Genomic DNA, 17,912 nt, shown 5'->3' on the forward strand with positions numbered 1-17,912 from the left:
GTGCACTCACTCCTCCCTTCTCTTTCTGCAGACGACACGCCAGCTCAACGGAGCGAGTGTATAGACTCATTGCTTCACCAGTCACCACCCTGACGGAGACCACCACTGTCAAGCATGCTGGGTGCACCGAGTCCGGCAGCAGGCGAATTCAGATGCCGTCCTGCACGGCTTCAGAGGTGAAGGGCGGACTCCGCAGCAGAGGCACTAACGGACCGGAGAAAATCCTGGCAGCCCTCTCCGCGCCGAGGAGCCGCACCAGCCGCGAGAAGCCTCAAAGAGCTCTGAGGACAGGGCTGCCCAGCGGGTGGCCTGGAGAGGGACAAGACAATGAGATGCTCACAGGGGTGGAAGCTTGCCACGCGGGCAGACGACACGCCACGGAGCCACCTTTTCCTCTGCTAGAGCGCATGCCAACGCCGCTGTGTTGTGCATGCACACGGGCTGGCAGCTTGTCGGCTTGGTTACCCTGATCGTGTGCATACGATGCACACAACGAGATTGCACCTAGCCAACACACCGTCTTCAGGACCTTTCAGGTGTAGACGTGAAAAGAGTAATCCTTCGTTATCAGACTCAGGGTGCGGCTCCTCACTCCCACGTAGCTGTGCCGGACCGTGGCCCTCGGGCTAGAACGCGCGGAGGTGCTGGCTGTTGGTTTCGAGGCCGCAGTGCCACAGAAGAAGTGTGCCGAGCAAGACGTGGATAAGTGGAATGTGCACGAATACGCTAGGGAGAGCGCGAGCGAGTCGTTTGGCGACGCACGACCAGCGACAGCAGAGGGCACAGGCACTTCTTCTCCTCTCCGACCTCTGCTGTGCGATGAGGTGAGAGGAGACGCGCAACCATGAAAAAATACATCAAAGAAGCTCGCAAGTGATTCGCGCGACACACACACACACACACACACACACACACACACAGATGATGATGCTTCATACGATGCGCACCACCTGTGGTGTGCGTGCGTGCGTGCAGCGGTCTGTCGTCCCATTCCTTATGCACTCCTCTCTTAGCATGGTAACGAGGGGCCTCGTACAGATCTTTTGCTTTTTCGAAATTTCTCTTCCGCTTCCGCTCGTCTTCTGCACTTCTCACCCTTGAGCTCGCGGCTCTGCGTGGCTGGCTGCATGCGGCTAGCTGTGCGGCGCGTCGTTGGTCACTTTCTCCCCCTATGCTGACGCCCACCATCGGCCCCTCCACCATCCTCGCTGCTCTTCTTTTCACGGCACATTGTGTGCTACCGGCACACGTCAGCATGATGACACACAACAAGCAAGCGAGCAGGCCCACACACACTCCTCGTTCCCTTGGAGGCGGACACTCGCTCGTGCGCACGCACAGAAGGATGCGCTCGCACCCGAGAGCGCGTCGTCACGGTTGGCCAGCTGCTGCGTAGCACACCCGATAGCCTGCGCTTCGGGGCCGCGTCCGTCAGCTCTCACCTCCTCCTTTCGACCATCCCGCACAGCGCTTGGCACGCTGGAGGCCGCACCACAACCTTTCTCCTGAGCGAAGGGACAGGCAGCACAGTGGCGCGTCCTGGACGCAGTGACACCCATCGGCAGTACACTTCCTCCCTCTTCTCTTCTCCTTTCGTCTTTGTTGTATTTTGTGGTGACGCGGAGGTACAGAGTTATTCGGATACGCACAGGTATCCTGCACACCCACAAGGCGGAGGCGCGCACACGCACACACACACACACGGCGAGTGCGCAGCGTTGACTTATTAGTGTTGCAAAGGCTCGCCAAACTCCTAGAATGCTGTCCAACTTTTCCTGCCGCGTGCTGCTCCCGCTCCCAGCGGCGTTGCCTCCCCTGAGCTTTACTCATCGCAGTGATGCCGGTGCCGCCGCTGCTCTCCGCGCCGGAAGCAGGATGGGCTTGAGCTGCGCGCTGACCAGCGGGCTCTCGCTTCGTTGCTTTTCGAACACGCCTGCTCGACTCAGCTGTGGCGCTGGTATTCTGCACTGTTCTAAGCTGTGTCTCAGCGGTTTTGGGGACCCTGCGCAAGGCAGGCTGCACAATGCGAACCACGGTGCTGTGCGCCTGCACGGCACCGTGACCGCCTTCAAGCACCGCCGCGGCTACGGCTTTGTCCTGGCGGAGGGGGTCGCCGCATCTGCGCCTCCTCTCAAGCATACTTACGTCGCTCTAGATACTCATGCTGCGGCTGCTAGAAACAATGGCGTCCCGCCGGCGCGGGAGGAAGCGTGCAACGAACTGCACAAGTCCTTCTTTTTCACTCGCAGCGCACTGATGGGCGGTTTTTACGTGACGGAGGGAGAGCGGGTCTCGTTCGCGGTAGTTGCGGTGCCCCCGGGGAAAGGAATCAATCGCCGAGTCGCGGGAGACTCGCCGAGCACCCGTAAAGACGACGGTGACCACGCTGCCTTAGGCGGCGCCGAGACGGCAGAGTTCTTGCTGGGCAGCCCAGAAGGGGAGCTGGAGGAAGACAGCAGCGCAGCCACGAGCGATACCCAATCCCAGCTGCATCGCATCGCCGTCAGCTTAAGATACTACGACGCCAAGACAGGAAAGGAAACACCGATATCCCCGCTGACGCTCTACGGGAAAATTGTAGAGTGGGATGCAGCGGCGGGTGTCGGCGTGATTGCGGAGCTGGACACGCGTCGGCAGTATCACGAAGATGCACCTCGCTTTCCCTTTTCGTTGGAGAGCGTGGATCTCGCCCTTGGCACCGAGCTGCGCTCCGGCCGCTACGTACGCTTCTGCCTGGAGCCTGCCACTCACGCGCAGGGTGGCGGCGGCGAAGACACCGCCGCCGCGGTGACGCCCACAAGTGGTGCAGAGGCCGCTGCCGATGTCGACGAGGATGTGGAGCTCGTGGCGCAGCGTGTCATCATTGATTCCTCGATGGAGCGTCGGAAGGGCGTCTTTGGCCGCCCGCTCGTTCTGGCCGACGCAGCACCGGGTACGATGACGAGCGAGTCCCGGTTCTCTGGCGTGGTACGGGAGGTGAAGGCAGATCACTTCGGCTTCATCCAAGACGATCTCAGCGGCGAGTCCATCTTCTTCCACTTATCAAACGCGTCTTCGAGGGTGAAGGCGGGCGACCGGGTCACGTATCTGCTTCGCGAGGTGGAGTATGGAAAGCACACCGGCAAGAAGGCGTGCTTCGACGTCCTCATTGATCAGACGGTGACGAGCCGTGCACGTGACGCAGCCAGCGATTGCGGGGCGTCTGCGGGTGCCGGAAATGCGGGTGGGCACCATCGAAAACACGCGGCAGAACGCCGCTCCAAGACGGCGCGCGATGAGGACGACTTGGACTTTGAACTCCTGTAGTAGCGTATGACCGCGCCCAGCACCGCTTCCGGCTCTCCATTATGTGTGCGTGTGGGTGCTTAAATAAATCTGCTTCTTGTGCATGTCTGCGTGCGTGCTCACATGCTGCTGTGGTTCTCGTCTGTGCGTTATGCGTACCCCCCCTCTCTTTCCGTGGTTCTGCGTGCACGCGCGTGAGAAGGCGTTTCGCCTCCCTTTTCTACGCAGACTCGGACGCGCCTCGTGCTTGATGCGTCGGCCTTTCCTTTCTCCCGACGTGCGAGACAGTGACACAGCGGCAAGGGCGCCGGCGGACATTGTGGGCGACTAATGAAGAGTAACCGTAGCAGCAGCTGACGTGGCGCCACACACGTAGAGGGCGAGCACCAGAAAGTTACCACATAGATACGCACGCCCAGACGACGCACAAGGGGTTTCTTGGCGTTGCGCTTCTCCTCTCACATCTCCCTCGTTTAACGGTAACCCAGAGAAACGGCAGTGGGATGCGGGCACGCGCACACACATGCATCAACTAGCCACTTACTTACGGGCATGCAAGCAGAAGAAGCCGCAGTGATGGCTCATCACTGTAGTTGATTCATCGCGGACGTGGCGGCGCGTGCCATGGTGTGATGGTAGGTGTGTATCGTTTTCTGTTTTGCTGTCACGCAGAGAGCGGAGGCGAGAAGGATGCGATGGGAGCCTGTGGCTACTGCGCTGTGTTGCACCTTCTCCCCACCACCCTCTCTCTTCCGGTCGACGTGACTTTCGGAGTGTGGGCCTCATCTGCCGTGCCAAATGGGCGGTCTTTTCGCTCCTTTATTCTCATATTACTTTTCCCTCTTCATGCGCGCCGCCTCCCCCCTCTTCGTCCTCGTCCTCGTCCTTCCTTCCTCAGCGTGTGAAGGGGGGAGGGAGGGAGAGCGGATGGTGATGGGTGGGGTCGCAACATGTCGTGCCCTTGTTGCACGCTGCTGCTTCTCTGTCATTCTTGCTGAATCACGTTTCCTCTGCTCAACGCGCTAACCCGATCCCCGCCCTCTCTCTCTCCACACACACACACACACACGCACACACATTTTTTTGGCAGTCGTATCAGCGGTTATATATTTCTCTCTCAGCCCCTGCCCCCCTTTTTTCGCTGCATTCCACCCCCCTCCCCCTTGCCAGCCGGCCGCCTTCCTGTTCCTGTGTCACGCACACGCATACCCACACATACCTGCAGGTGCACTTACACTCGCCTCCGACGACACAGGGCCGCACGCACACGAAAAGGACGAGGAGGTCGGCATTGATCGATAGTGCCGCAGATGGACTCAGCAGCCTATCAGCCAGCCACTCCACCGAGGAGCTCGCAACCGCCGCCTCCGCGACGCGGGGGCGGTGTCCCGCGCTTTCAGCGCTCACGTGCAGCGGACATTACAGCTACGGCTGCTTCGCCGCCGCCTCTTCTGCCGTCGTCGCAGGCCCCGCCACAGCCGCCGCGCCGCCACCTCAACCCCTCTTCCGGGCCAGAGGGGTTGGCTGCCGCGAGCAGAACACCCGACGGGAAGCGGTCACACTGCCACCCGCAGCGGCATCAGAATGCGCCAGCGCGAGACGGCACCCTCGACGCGCCTGTCCAAAGCAGCAATGCGAATGCCATGGTCCCTTCAGGACTGACCGAGGCCGCCGTGCAGCGTGCCTTCGGCAGCGGCTGTGCTCTGGCATCTTTGCCATCACCGGCAACTGCCGGTGGGGCAGTCGCAGGAGGAAACGAGCGCGCGCGTGGGATCATCATGCCGACGCGCAAGGAGGGCAGCGACTCCGCCTCTATGTACAGCATGGCGCAGTCCGTGCTGCCAATGGACCCGCGCGAGCGCATCTACTACCGCCCCCGGCACCGTTTGCTGCAGTGTTACCTGGAGCGGCGCAAGCGCAAGGGTCTCGGAATCGCGTCGCTGCTTCCCGGCCGCCACCAATCCTTCCAGTTTTTCCTCGAACACACAGGCGACTTTGTACTAGCGGCCGTCCCGCGCAGCTTCAAGACACGTACAATGGTTGAGGATACGTCGAGCGGGGTTGGCGGGCAGTTCTACCCCGTCTCGCAAGGCGGTGCCAACATTGTGTTCACGATCAATCAGCAGCAGCTGGACAGTGACACGCGCGCCTTTGTTGGCAAGCTATCGCGGCGCGGAAAGGGGATGGAGATGGTGCTGTTTAGCGAGGGTAGCAAGGATGCCCGGAAGGAGATTCTGGCGGTTCTGCTGCACAACTTGGCCGACACGAACCGGTCGTCGTTCACGGTACTGCTGCCGGCCATCGACCCGGAGTCTGGGTACATCAAGCCGCTGGAGGGCGGTGAGGTCGAATTCCTGCGTGACGGCCGCGGCAGCAGCCACGCCGGCATCGACGAGGCGATGGTGAACTCCTCTGATGACGACGTCGACGCGGCTTACTCGACCATGTCGAGGGCGACACCAAACTTTGCGGCCGTGTGCGATTCTCCTGGAGCGAGCGGTGCGCCCGCGCCGAGCAGGAGCGAAACAGCTGGTCGGCAGAAAAAGTGGTTCTTGCACGGGGTGCTGGCTCGCGAGTACCGGCGAAACCCAGGCAGCCCAAACATCATTGTCCTCAAGAGCAAGGAACCTCAGTGGGATGGCGTGCTGCGCGGGTATAAGCTCGATTTCCATGGACGCTCTACGAAGGCGAGTGAGAAGAACTTTCAGCTCGTCGCTGTCTCTGATCCGGGGAAGGTGGTCATGCTCTTCGGCAAGCAGGACGACGACCGTTTCGCCCTCGACTTCCGCTACCCGCTGTGCGGTCTGCAAGCAGCCGCGATCGCCACTACGATCTTGACGGCTCGAAAGGCGATCCTCTGAGTGCTCGTGCGCGCGTGTGCGCGTGCTGCGGTGATGGGATGGAAGGAACGACAGACAAGCGAACGAAGTAGTAGCTTGGAAAATCACGCCAACATCTGGAGACTTCGGTGTTGATCGCTGCTCTCTCATGCGTGTGTCTGTCTGTCCGTGTTCGTCCGTCTGTCAGTGAAGGTGCGTCGTCGCTTCTTCTCCCCAGCGCATGAACGAGTTGGTCGCGTGCGCTGTTACGACGCTGCAGAGGATTATCGACTGATCCGCGGTCTTCTCTTCGCGGGTGCCCGTGCAGGCGAGCGTGTGTGTAGGGTCGTCTGCTCTTTCCCCATTTTTTGTTTTCCTGTTTCAATATTCGTTGGTCTCTTGTTTATATCGTTTAGGCTTGCGTCTGTTGATCTGTTATCCGTGCGTGTATGTGTGCGCCTGCGTGTGTTCACCCTCTACTCCTTCTCTCTGTGTGTACATCGGCATGTAGTGGTACATGAAGGCCATAGTTATATATATATATATATGTGTGTGTGTGTGTGTATAGATCGGTGTGCATACGTGTGTATGTGTAAGCGCTCGTGCGTCTGTGAAGGTGCTTGGCTGCGTGCCGTGTCTTTCGCCCATTTTTTTGTTGTTGCTGTTGTGACGCTGATCGCCTCCATCTGCACCACGTCTTTGTGTGTGTGTGTGTGCTCGTTATCGGTCTTTTCGTGCGACACTGATGTTTTCTTCTTGGTGTTGCTCCTCCGCCATCCTCTTTCCACGCCCAGCCTCTCCCCTTCTCTTGGCTCACCCACCGCCGTCGCCGCTGTCCTGTGCTGTCGGCCCTCACCGCCCTCCCGCGTCGCGCTGCGTTCCGAGGATCGGGGTGCTTCCTTTCTTTTCTGAGTTTTCGTTTTCCCCCGATCAGCGTCCCTCTTCATCCTTTTGTGGATGCGGGGAGGGGTGCGCGCTTCTCTATCGTTTTCCATTCTGCGTTGTGTTGTACTCCACTCCTCTCGGTGTGAAACTGGCGCCCTTTCCTCTTTCACTCGTGCGCGTGCACACGCGTGATACGGTACTCTCTCCTAGCCTCCTCGTCGTCCCGCCGTGCTCCGCAGGCCCTCTTTTCATTTCTAGCCCTTTGGCTGCGCCTGACATCTGCGCGCTCGACAGCGGCCGCCACCCAAACACGTGTGTGAGGATCGCGGTAGGAGGGATGCGGAGCGAGGAGGGGGGTGGGGGACGGTGAGCGGTGATGGTGTCGGGAACCCACTCCTCCTCCAGTTGTTCTGCGTTGCTCTCCCTACTTTTTTTTGGTTCTTTTCTATAGTACCATTGTTGTTGTGGTTGACATCCGCCGCTCACTGCCGTGCTGCTGCTGCTGCTGCTGCTGTTCTTCGCATCTGTTGTGTTCTCGGAGTGCGTTGTGTGATCTGGTGCCCCTCTGCGCTTCTCCCTCTCGCCATTGCACAGTCGGTGTGCGTGTGTGGCTGCATGTGTATTGCTTGTGTGTGCGTGCGTGTGTCCGTGCCGATGTCCCTTCCAGGCATCCACATGCGTCACACGCGATCCAGCTTCTCCCTTGCCCTTCCCCCCTCCCCCTCCTCTCAAAGAAAGAAACACACACAAAAGGCGACATCACCCAGAGACACAGACGCGAAGAATGTGCCGTTGCGGGCTGCACAGTTGGCACCTTATCCACGCGCACACGCAAACACATATGGAGGGACGCAAGTGACGAGGAAACGAGCAGCGGCGTCGTTGCAGCTGCACTCGCTATTCGCCGAAACTTCATGCTAGCACGTGCGTGCCTGTCTTGGGTGAGCGGCTTATGCTCCATTCGTCCCCGTGCACGTTGCTCGTCAGATGGTCTCTAGCGGCATCGTTGAGGCGACACGGTGGTGTGGTGACGCAGTGCCCCTAAGTCTTCACCTGCACCCAATCGCACACGTCGACGCTGCGTGCCAAGCCTTCCTTTCGGTAATGAAGGGCAGTGCCTGCCGTGATCCCCAGCTGACGAGGCGATGTCTCGCTGAACCTCCTCCGCCCATTCCTTCTTACTGTTCGCGCCATCGCCGCCACCTTATCACCTTGTTGCCCCGCGTGTCGCGCCTGCATTGCTTGGTCTCCTCACTGCCGCTTATTTTTGCCACAACACACCGCCATGCACATGGATCAACTTGGCACGAGCGGGGAAGAGGACAAGTACGCAGTAACGCATTACAAACAAACACGTACGCACACCCACACCCACACGTGTGCAGAGGTGCCGCTCAAGGAAACGCATACCGTACACAGGTCCTCCTCCCTCGCGGTCTTTGAGGACTCTGGCGCACCGTCGGCTGAAGTAGACCGATGCGGCGGCTGAGAGGCAGTGCGCATCTGACTCGCCACTGGACCCGGAGAGCGGAACCGCACTGTAGTGGCGTGATCTGTGGCAGCAGAAGCATAACTAGCACCCCAACCGCGTCATCTTCGACATCAAGCGGCACCGACGCCGGTGCAGCAGGCGCGGCGCGGCTAGCTCGTGCGGCAGAGATCCGACGCAAAGAGCTGCTGTTTCGGTGGCTGCGCCGCCTTGTCGTGCCCGCTTTCTCCATTTACGGTCTGTTCCTTCTCCGACCAACCGAGGGTCATTTCTTGCGCTACGTTGCCGAGCGGCGGCACCTGGATGCGTCTTTCAACGCGTGGTTCCCTCCTGTCACCGTGGGTAGCCCGACAGAGCCCGGCTCCAAGGTAGAGCCTGCTAAAAGAGCACCGACGGCGACGAACACGTCCTCACCGACAGGAGGGGCAGGCGCGAATGGAGGAGCTTCATCAATGGCCCCAGGGGTCATCCCAACAGTTTTTCGAAGCGAGCGCGATCGCGAGTGGGCAGCGCAGCGTTTCAACTACAAGAAGGGTAGCGATGATGAAGAGCGTGTGGCCCGCAAGCGCCTCTTGTTCGCGCGCGACCGTGTCCACTTGCCGGACGACACCGTTGTCGAGACGATCCGTAGTCCGACGGAGCAGCTGGAAGAGCTCCGCGCGCTGCGCGAGCACCCACCTATGCACTTACTCAGCGAGCAGCTCAACAGCATCGCTGAGGAGAGCCATCGCTATGCCGCCGCGCTCGCTGCTGCTGCTGCTGCACAGCCGGCTGACCCTAAGGACGTAGCGTCGCCAGCCTCACTGAGGAGCGACGCAGCTGCGACGTCGTCGTTGGACGGCGTTGCGTTACCCCCATTGCCAGGAGCGGCCGCTGTCGTCTCTTCGCCGCCACAAGTGGAAATCCAGTTCGAGGACCGCTCTCTCTTTGCCACCGCCGCCATTCTTTTTCGCGACCGTGACGACCGCGTCGTGCGTGCCATGCGGTTCATCGGCGCGTGTGGCATGGTATGGAAAGAAGTTGCGTGAGCAAGAAAGCCGAGAAGCGTGCTGCGTGTGTGCGTGTGCCGATTTCGTTTCTTCTTTGCGACAGGCCGACTCACGCCTCGGCACACGTGGCGGAGTATGCGGGCACGCGTGTGGAGGCGGGCGCCTCTGTGGTGCGGCGTTCCGCTTGCGGTGCACGGTGGCTGCCGCTTGTCGTCACGTAAATTTCGAGTTTAAACGTAAACTGCACAAGCAAACCACTGAAGGGCGCTCGCGTTTGGTCAGAAGAAGTGAGTGCGCGCATCATGGACCGACGGGAAGATCGTTCTGACCCCAGTACGTTGCCTTTGGCTGCAAAGGCCTCCCACACCTGCTTTCACCGCGGAGGGGTGGCTGAAGGAAATGCAATGCCGAGTGTCCCAAAGGAAGACGGGAGAGATGTGCGCGGCGCTCGGGGTGCAGCCGATCTTCGGCAACAATTCTTTCAGCGCGTTGGCGCAGTACCCCCGCACCAAGCTTGTCTTGCGTATCTATATTACCGTAGTGTCCGAGAGCCACAGATGGCTTTGCCAATACCCATCACTGCTATGCAAAGTTGTGGCCGCGTTAGGCGACAGTCAGGCGGTAGCCGCGCCGATTCCTGGGACGCAGCTGCGGCGGTTCCTATGCTCTCATTCATACCGTGCACCCTCCTCCAATCACCATCTCTCTTCGCTTAAACGCCCTCACGTACGCTACCCGTTGCCCACGGGGTCGCTGTGTCTGCCTCTGCATCGGTGCAACGCCCCGCACACACGTGCGCGCACACACACACACACACACACACACACACACACACACACGCACACACACGTACACTCGTAGTCTGCAACGCTTGAGCAACTGTTTCTCTACGCTGTATCTCCGACCTCACCTGTGCATTCTCATCTTTTCCTGTGATCACGTCGTGTACATCACCCGGCCGGAGTTTTTATAACCAACAACATCTCCCCCTCCCTCCAACGGCTTCGCCCATCCGCCAGCATGCCGATCCGAAAGGTTTACGCCCGCGAGGTGCTCGACTCCCGCGGCAACCCGACCGTTGAGGTCGAGTTGATGACGGAGGCCGGCGTTTTCCGCTCCGCTGTGCCTTCCGGCGCGTCGACTGGCGTGCATGAGGCGTGCGAGCTGCGCGACGGCGACAAGGCGCGCTACTGTGGCGCCGGCTGCACGCAGGCGGTGAAGAACGTGAACGAGATCCTTGCGCCGGCGCTTGTGGGCAAGGAAGAGTCGGACCAGGCCGGCCTCGACAAGATGATGTGTGAGCTGGACGGGACAAAGAACAAGAGCAAGCTCGGCGCAAACGCGATCCTGGGCTGCTCGATGGCGATCAGCAAGGCCGCCGCGGCGAAGGCTGGCGTGCCGCTGTACAGGTACATCGCGAGTCTCGCCGGGACGAAGGATATCCGCCTGCCTGTGCCGTGCTTCAACGTGATCAACGGTGGCAAGCACGCCGGCAACATCCTGCCGTTCCAGGAGTTCATGATTGCGCCGACGAAGGCGACGTCGTTCCGCGAGGCGCTGCGCATGGGCTCGGAGGTATACCACGCGCTCAAGGTGATCATCAAGAGCAAGTACGGCCAGGACGCCGTGAACGTCGGCGACGAGGGCGGCTTCGCGCCGCCGATCAAGCATATCGACGAGCCGCTGCCGATCCTGATGGAGGCGATTGAGAAGGCTGGGCACAAGGGCAAGTTCGCGATCTGCATGGACTGCGCGGCAAGCGAAGCGTATGACGCGGAGAGGAAGATGTACAACCTGACATTCAAGAACCCCGAGCCGACGTACGTGTCCGCGGCGGAGTTGCAGGCGACCTATGAGCGCTGGGTCGCGGAGTACCCGCTGGTGTCCATCGAGGACCCGTTCGCGGAAGACAACTTTGACGAGTTCTCGGCGATCACGAAGGCACTTGCCGGGAAGGCTCAGATCGTCGGTGATGACCTGACGGTGACAAACGTGAAGCGTGTGACGATGGCGATCGAGAAGTCTGCGTGCAACTCGCTGCTACTAAAAATCAACCAGATCGGCACGATCAGCGAGTCGATCGCAGCGGCGAAGCTGTGCATGGAGAACGGGTGGTCTGTGATGGTGTCGCACCGTAGCGGCGAGACGGAGGACACGTACATTGCTGACCTGTCCGTGGGCCTGGGAACCGGCCAGATCAAGACCGGCGCGCCGTGCCGTGGCGAGCGCACTGCGAAGCTGAACCAGCTGCTGCGCATCGAGGAGGAGATCGGGTCCACTGCTACGTACGGCTACCCCGGCTGGGCGTAAGACGTGCTTCCCGGGTGCCTACCGCCGCCGTGCGCAGCTGCTTGCTCCCCTCTTGCCCCTCTCGACTGTCCACTTCCACTGACAGTGCAACCGCTGCGTCGCGGAGTGCATACACGGCACTTGTGTGGCGCGGGTCTAGCGCCTGCCATCAAAAAAGAAGATAACATGGACGGTGTGGCGCCTCGGCAGCCCGACTGGCGTGTGTTTGTGCGCTCGTGGTAGATGAAGGAGGGCGGGTCGGTGCGCTGGTGGCGAGGCGATGCGCCGTGGCAAGCTGCAACAGGCGGTCTGGTGTGTGTGTGTGTGTGGGGGCACTACTGTGTCCGCTGCGCGCGTGCACTGGCCGGGTGCCTCGAGGGGCGCCGGACTGCATGTGCTTCCATTTTGGCCCTCACTCACCCGCGTGTTGCGGGGCGTGTGAGTTTGCCTTCTATTTTCTTTGTTCTCTTTTCTCTGAACCTCCGAGACGGTCAGACATAGTGGAAAAAGATTCCCTTCCCACTCGCTGGAGCTGAGCGCGAATGTTGGCGCGTGCGGCGCGGGTGCCAGGCGGCCGCGCGTCGCTCGGCTCCTCCTGCTCTCTGCCTTGCTTGCTCTCCCTCGTTCTCTTTCTAAGCCTGCCTGCGCCTATGTCCGCCACGGGATGCGCGGCCCTGCCTCCCTGCTCTCTCTTCTCCCGCCTGCTCTCTTTCTTCGCGCGCGCGTGTGTGAGCGGTGGTGGCAGCCAGATAAAGGCAAGCTGATGTATCGTAGTTGGAGAAGCAACGGAGCGTCAAGTACCGCATGCAGGACTCAGCATGTGAGGTTGAGGAACCGAAGGAACCCCCCAAACAAACCAAAAAAAAGTAAGAAGGGAAGAGCACACCATGGCAGACGTCAAGGGGGAGCACGTCCTCGTGTGTGTGTGTGTCTGCGAGTGTGTGGGCCTATCGTCGTTTTGCTGTGGGCTCGACTTCCCCCGCTTCTCTCACCTCCCGCATCTCTGTTGTCGTCTTCGAACGCTCCTCCTCGCGCATCGCGTCAGCCTGGAGCGGCTTGTCAGCGCAAGGACCAATGAGAGACAGCTGCCCTCCTTCTCTCGCTCTGTGTCGTGCATGCGTGGGTGGCCGCGGCGTTTTGCTCGCAGTGCCCCCCCCCCCCCCCACCACCACACATACCAACCGTGTCCTGCGTTTCGCTCTTCGCCTCGCCCACCACTCATCCACCTCCTCCCTGCCCCTTCTCTTCTGCCCCTTTCTTCCCTTGCCCATCCCACTGCTAAAAAAACTGTCGCCTCTACTCTGTTTGCGAGGAGCTCGCGTCTCCACACCTCCAACCCCCTCGCCACTCTCCTTCCTATCTTCACACGCACATACACACACACACACACACACACACGCACCGCCGCCATCAACACCACTCCTTGATGACTGTGGGATGATTGGGGCTTGTGTGCGTGTGTGCGGCGAATCACTGTGTTGCTTCTCTTCTGCCACCCGCACATGTGCGCACACGCGCATCTTGGCATCTCTTTGTGTACACGTCTGCAACGCCATTACGCTTCGCGGAAAAGGGCCGCGAGAAAGGGAGTAACACTAATAACGAACGCCACCCGGCGCACGAGCGCATCCGTGCAGGTGCGGTATATCTTTCTCGCTGTCTACACCCGCCTCCACGTGTCCTTGCTCAACCATTCCAGTCGGACATCCCTCCATTGTCACCGCTCCCCTTGCTACTTCCGTCCACGCACGATAACCCCCCTCTCCTTCTCTTGCGCGCCGTCTTTGAGGGGGAGCGCGGTGGCAGCTCTATTATAGCCAAGTCGACTCGTTGTGGTTCCATACACTGATCTCTTCGCCCCCCCCCCCCCCCCTCGTTGCTGGACGACGCCACCCTTGAGGCGCTCTCCTCTCCTCTCCTGCACGCGTGTCTGCTGCTTTTGGTTGCGCATCTGCCTTAGCTGCGCCCCCTCCCCCCGATCCGTCTCTCGTGTCTGCCCTCTTATCCCTGCGTGCATGTGCGCGCGTTACACTGGCGCACGCGGTGTGACGGCTTTTGTTCAGGTTTTTCGGCGACATCACACACCAGACACAAACCCCCACCCCCAACAAGAAGAAGGGAAACGGCTGCGCTGCGAACGAAGCGAGCACGTCTCACGCGTCCATCTCTGTCCTTTGTCTGTCGCGTTTCGACGCTGGCTGGTGTCTGCGTGCGGGCGCCCATTCAGGGCACACTTCAACTTGCTTTACAGCGCCTGCCTTAGCCCGCGGCCGAGGCAACGAAAAGGGTCGTTTCGCCTTGTTGCCACGACCGGCGAACGCCCCCGCGCGCGCAATGTACAGCGGCGCGACGGAAAAGGAAATGCTGCCACCATGCCCGAACCACATACACGAAGGACGGGCCTGCGTGCCTCCTGTGTTGCATGTGAACGTGCTTTGCGGGCTATCGAGCGAGGAGCCCGCCTCAAATTCGTTTTCGGCCACCTTCGCTCGGACAACATCAAGTGGCGTCAGCACCCTCAACCGCGCCGCTCTTGTGAGCAGCCTGCCGGCGTCTGCGGCTGCGTCCGCGTCTCGGCGGGCACCAGATGGCTCGCTGTCGCCGGTGTGCACGACCCTCAGCTTGAGCGCGATGAGCGGTAATGGTGCGGTGCAATCCCCCGCCTTGGCGAAGCCCGTCCTAGACTTGTCGCAGGTACGCTGCATCCCCTTCGACCAGTGGGTGCCGGATGCACAGGTAGTTAACTGCATGGCACCGGACTGCAGCAACAGCTTCTCTCTCTTTAACCGCAAGCATCACTGCCGTATGTGCGGGCACGTCTTCTGCTCCTCGTGCTGCAACAACCTCGTGTACATACCAGCCGCCGTTGTGAACAAGGCGAATAGCTCGACCGAGGGGGCGGCGGCGGCGGGCAGCTATTCGGCAATGACGAACACGTCCTTGAGCTCCGTTGTTACTCCCGAGCCGCAGCAGTTTAACCGCGCGTGTGCGAGCGACGGCAGTGCATTGCCAAACGGGATGCGGCGAGGACCACAGGCCCCCGCAGCGCAGGGGCTCGATGTGTCCTCTGCCTCCAGCAGTGCACTGCTCCCCGGCCCTCTGCCAGTCTGCAGCGATGGAAACGGTCACCCACCGTCTAACGCGCTCACCGCCCCGTCGGCAGTGACGGCGCTGCCGTCATCAATGTCTCCGTCCACGCAAGCCGCGGTGCCATGCCGTGTGTGTGCCAGCTGCTCCTACGAGGTCCAGCTGGTGGTGTCTACTCGGCAGGAAAACGGCGAGCCGCGCCGCCGCAGCCGCGGTGAACTCAAGATGATCCAGCGCGTCCTCCTCGTCAACGTCATGAGCTTTCTGACGCTGCGCGACTTGGCGAATGTGTCGCTTGTCTCGGCGGACTTCTACTTCATGTCCCGCGACAATATCATCTGGTACCAGTACAACATGACGCGGTGGGTTCAGGAGGCAAAGCTGCCGCGACTGTCGTCGCACAACTCGCGTGCTGCGGCGTCTCGAATGCAGCAGCAGCGAGGACCCAGCTGGTGCACCTATTCCTCGGGCAGTGGGCCCCGGAGCTCCTTGGTAGACGACATGTTCTCGAGTGCGCCGGTGATTCAAGATGCCACCGCGCTCTCGGAGAGCGAGGCGGCGAAGCGCGTCATCTCGTTGCACGCGCGGTACAACTACACCCAGTTCCTTGACTTTGCGCGACGGCAGGAGATGGCATGGTGTGAAGGACTGTCGTCCTTCTCGCTCGGTGCTCGCCTCTTGTTGTCGAGCCCTATCCGCGTGGCGCTTGTGGGGCCATGCGGTATCGGCAAGACAGCCAGCGCTCACGCCTTCCTTGGCGAGAAGCCGTCACAGATGGTGGTGCGGCCGACCATTGGGTTTGAGCGGCGTGCCGTGAGAGTGCGGCTGGCGCGCGGACTCTCTGCGGAGGCCGTGCTGCACATCTACGACCTCAGCGGCGCGGACCGCTACGGGGAGCTGCGCCGCTTCGTGTGTCGGCACTGCCATGCCATTGGCCTTTGTTATGACCCGTCCCGAAAAGTGACGCTGGTGCAGGCGGCGGATATTATGATGGGGCTCGAGAGCGCTCTGGGCCCGCAGCCGGTAGTGGTTTGCGGACTGATGCGACAGCCACATCATACCTCGAGCTCGGGCAGCGTACCTCTTAATTACCACAGGGCCGGCCCCGCTCGCCTTCCCGCTGTGGTGTCTGCAGTCACTGCGGTGGGCCTCTCAGCGCCCCTGGTGCGGCGGGACCAAAGTTCTCACGCGGTGCCGGTCGGCTCTGCTGAGTCTGCGGCTGAGGCTGCTGGTGGCGTTGCAGGCGAGTCGATGCTTGCCGCCCCAATCTGCGGCGTTGCCAACGGTTGTAACACCTCACCTCGAGCCAGTAGCAGCCCTGCAGGTACTGCGGTCACGTTGCCCGGCGGTATGGCAGAGAATGGTGCCCACGAGAGCTGTGACCGACTGCAGGCTGACGCCGCGGTATCGCCGATGCCATCACCTCCGCAGCCGCCGTTCGCCGTCGCCTCTCCGCAGAGTAGAGCGCTCGAAGTGTCGGTCGAGGACGCAGTGGGCATCACCGTTCGAGGGCACTCGTCCATCCATTGTCCGCTGCTGCACCCGACCCCGTTGTTCGAGGCTCTTGTGCAGTCTGTGCTGGATCTTTTAGTAGAGGCGACGGTGGCGAGCACGAGCACCATATCCGAGATCAGCGCGGAGCTCACGACGCATGGCAGCGGCAGCGGCCCGCAAAGCTTTCCGACGTGTTGTCCGAGCTCTCTGAGCGCTGGCAGTGCACCAGCGAACGCGACGCGAGTCGCTTCTACGCGCCGCCGTCCGCACGCATCGCGGGCAATTATGGAGGACCTGCGGAACCTGACGATGCAGCCTTGTGCACTGGACATCTTGCTGGATCGAAAGTAGACGGGCGCCGTGGAGAGTACAGCCGCAGACACGGGTCCCGTTCTGTTTTCTCCTGCGCTTGCTGTTGGGTGCTGCAGAGATGAAGAATGCGCTGCCCCACAAGAGCGTGTTGCGCGTCACATCCAGAAGCAGTGCACTGTTCTGTCGAGGCGTGTGTGTGTGTGTGTGTGTGTGGCGATGCTGTGCTCACGCTCACGCCTGCGCTTGCCTCGCTACTCTTTTCCTCCTTTTGTTCTCCGCGTCGGATGTTGCGTGTTAGTCTGTGTGCCCGTACGCCGGCCCTTCGCCTTCCGCCTTTTCTGATGTGGTGCAGCTGTGCGGTGATGGAGTGCTACGCTGCTGTCCCTCCTCTGTTGGCGTGCTCGTCTCTCGGTGTCTTGGTGTTCGCTCGGGCTTCTTCTGCTGCTGCTGCTCATTGTCCTGTGTGCGCTCACCCCTCCAATATGTTCGGATGTGCTTATAGGCGTCTCTGTCCCGGCTCAAGCATCGAAGCGCTGTCGCAGCGGCTCCTGTCTCCTGCCTCTTCGCGTCCGATCTCAACACACCGTCACCTCAAACGTGCGCACCGACGCGCGGCTATTAGTGGGGCGCTGCCCGCGCCCACTAGACGCGGAAACACACTGCACTATGCAGGTGCTTGTGAAGAACTCGGTCACCCTTAACTAAAGCATGCCCTGTGCACATGAAAAGCACCCCGCTGCCTGCTCATGGCGTCTGTCTGTGTGGGGCGAGACGGACGCGCATCGCCTCAGTTCCTCCTGCGCCGTCGCTCTGTCTGCACCCCCTCCCTCCCTCCCCAGCCTTGCCTGCCTGCCTGCCTGCCTGCCGCCATGCCCATGAATGCCCTCGTTTTTTATTTTTTTGTGTTCTGCGCCACGTTGCCTATCTCTACCCTCCCCCTCCCCCCTCTTCACCTCCTCGTCTTTGCACGCACAGTATGCCGTTCACCGACGTGCTCGAGGCACCCTGCTCACGTGCGCCGCCGTTCCTCCCTCTCCTCCTCTCCTCCCTCTTGGCACCTGCCCGTCAACCTCGCACATACCACAGCCGAGGTGGCAGCCGACTGCGATTACACAGAACGTCCCATCCGTCGTGTATCGGGCAGCGAGGCCTGCCTCTACACCGGGAGGGGTGGTGGCGTCTGACGCGACGTGCCTCCTTCGCCCGCCTTTCTTTCTATAGTGGCTTGCCGCGGCTCTCTCTCGGTCGGCCTGATCACCTGAA

The 17,912-nt window shown here is 61.0% G+C and overlaps 5 protein-coding genes across 5 annotated transcripts; all 5 read left to right on the forward strand.

Moving 5' to 3' along the window:
- Window positions 1–1,875: 1,875 nt before the first annotated feature.
- LMJF_14_1140 (conserved hypothetical protein) lies at window positions 1,876–3,306 on the forward strand (the record flags this gene model as incomplete). Its single annotated transcript, XM_001687662.1, has 1 exon — window positions 1,876–3,306. The coding sequence occupies one exon, from the start codon at window positions 1,876–1,878 to the stop codon at window positions 3,304–3,306; it is 1,431 nt and encodes a 476-aa protein (XP_001687714.1).
- Window positions 3,307–5,063: 1,757 nt separating this feature from the next.
- Window positions 5,064–6,146, forward strand: LMJF_14_1150 (tub family protein-like protein; the record flags this gene model as incomplete). Its single annotated transcript, XM_001687663.1, has 1 exon — window positions 5,064–6,146. One exon carries the CDS (start codon window positions 5,064–5,066, stop codon window positions 6,144–6,146), a length of 1,083 nt encoding a protein of 360 aa, XP_001687715.1.
- Window positions 6,147–8,465: 2,319 nt separating this feature from the next.
- On the forward strand, window positions 8,466–9,506 carry LMJF_14_1155 (hypothetical protein; the record flags this gene model as incomplete). The annotated part of the gene is made up of 1 exon (XM_003721741.1): window positions 8,466–9,506. One exon carries the CDS (start codon window positions 8,466–8,468, stop codon window positions 9,504–9,506), a length of 1,041 nt encoding a protein of 346 aa, XP_003721789.1.
- A 981-nt stretch (window positions 9,507–10,487) lies between these two features.
- Window positions 10,488–11,777, forward strand: ENOL (enolase; the record flags this gene model as incomplete). Its single annotated transcript, XM_001687664.1, has 1 exon — window positions 10,488–11,777. The coding sequence occupies one exon, from the start codon at window positions 10,488–10,490 to the stop codon at window positions 11,775–11,777; it is 1,290 nt and encodes a 429-aa protein (XP_001687716.1).
- A 2,610-nt stretch (window positions 11,778–14,387) lies between these two features.
- LMJF_14_1170 (putative ras-like small GTPases) lies at window positions 14,388–16,688 on the forward strand (the record flags this gene model as incomplete). The annotated part of the gene is made up of 1 exon (XM_001687665.1): window positions 14,388–16,688. One exon carries the CDS (start codon window positions 14,388–14,390, stop codon window positions 16,686–16,688), a length of 2,301 nt encoding a protein of 766 aa, XP_001687717.1.
- Between the last annotated feature and the right edge of the window lie 1,224 nt (window positions 16,689–17,912).

This window comes from Leishmania major, chromosome 14 (genome assembly GCF_000002725.2).
Source record: "Leishmania major strain Friedlin complete genome, chromosome 14".
NCBI classification, from domain to species: domain Eukaryota; phylum Euglenozoa; class Kinetoplastea; order Trypanosomatida; family Trypanosomatidae; genus Leishmania; species Leishmania major.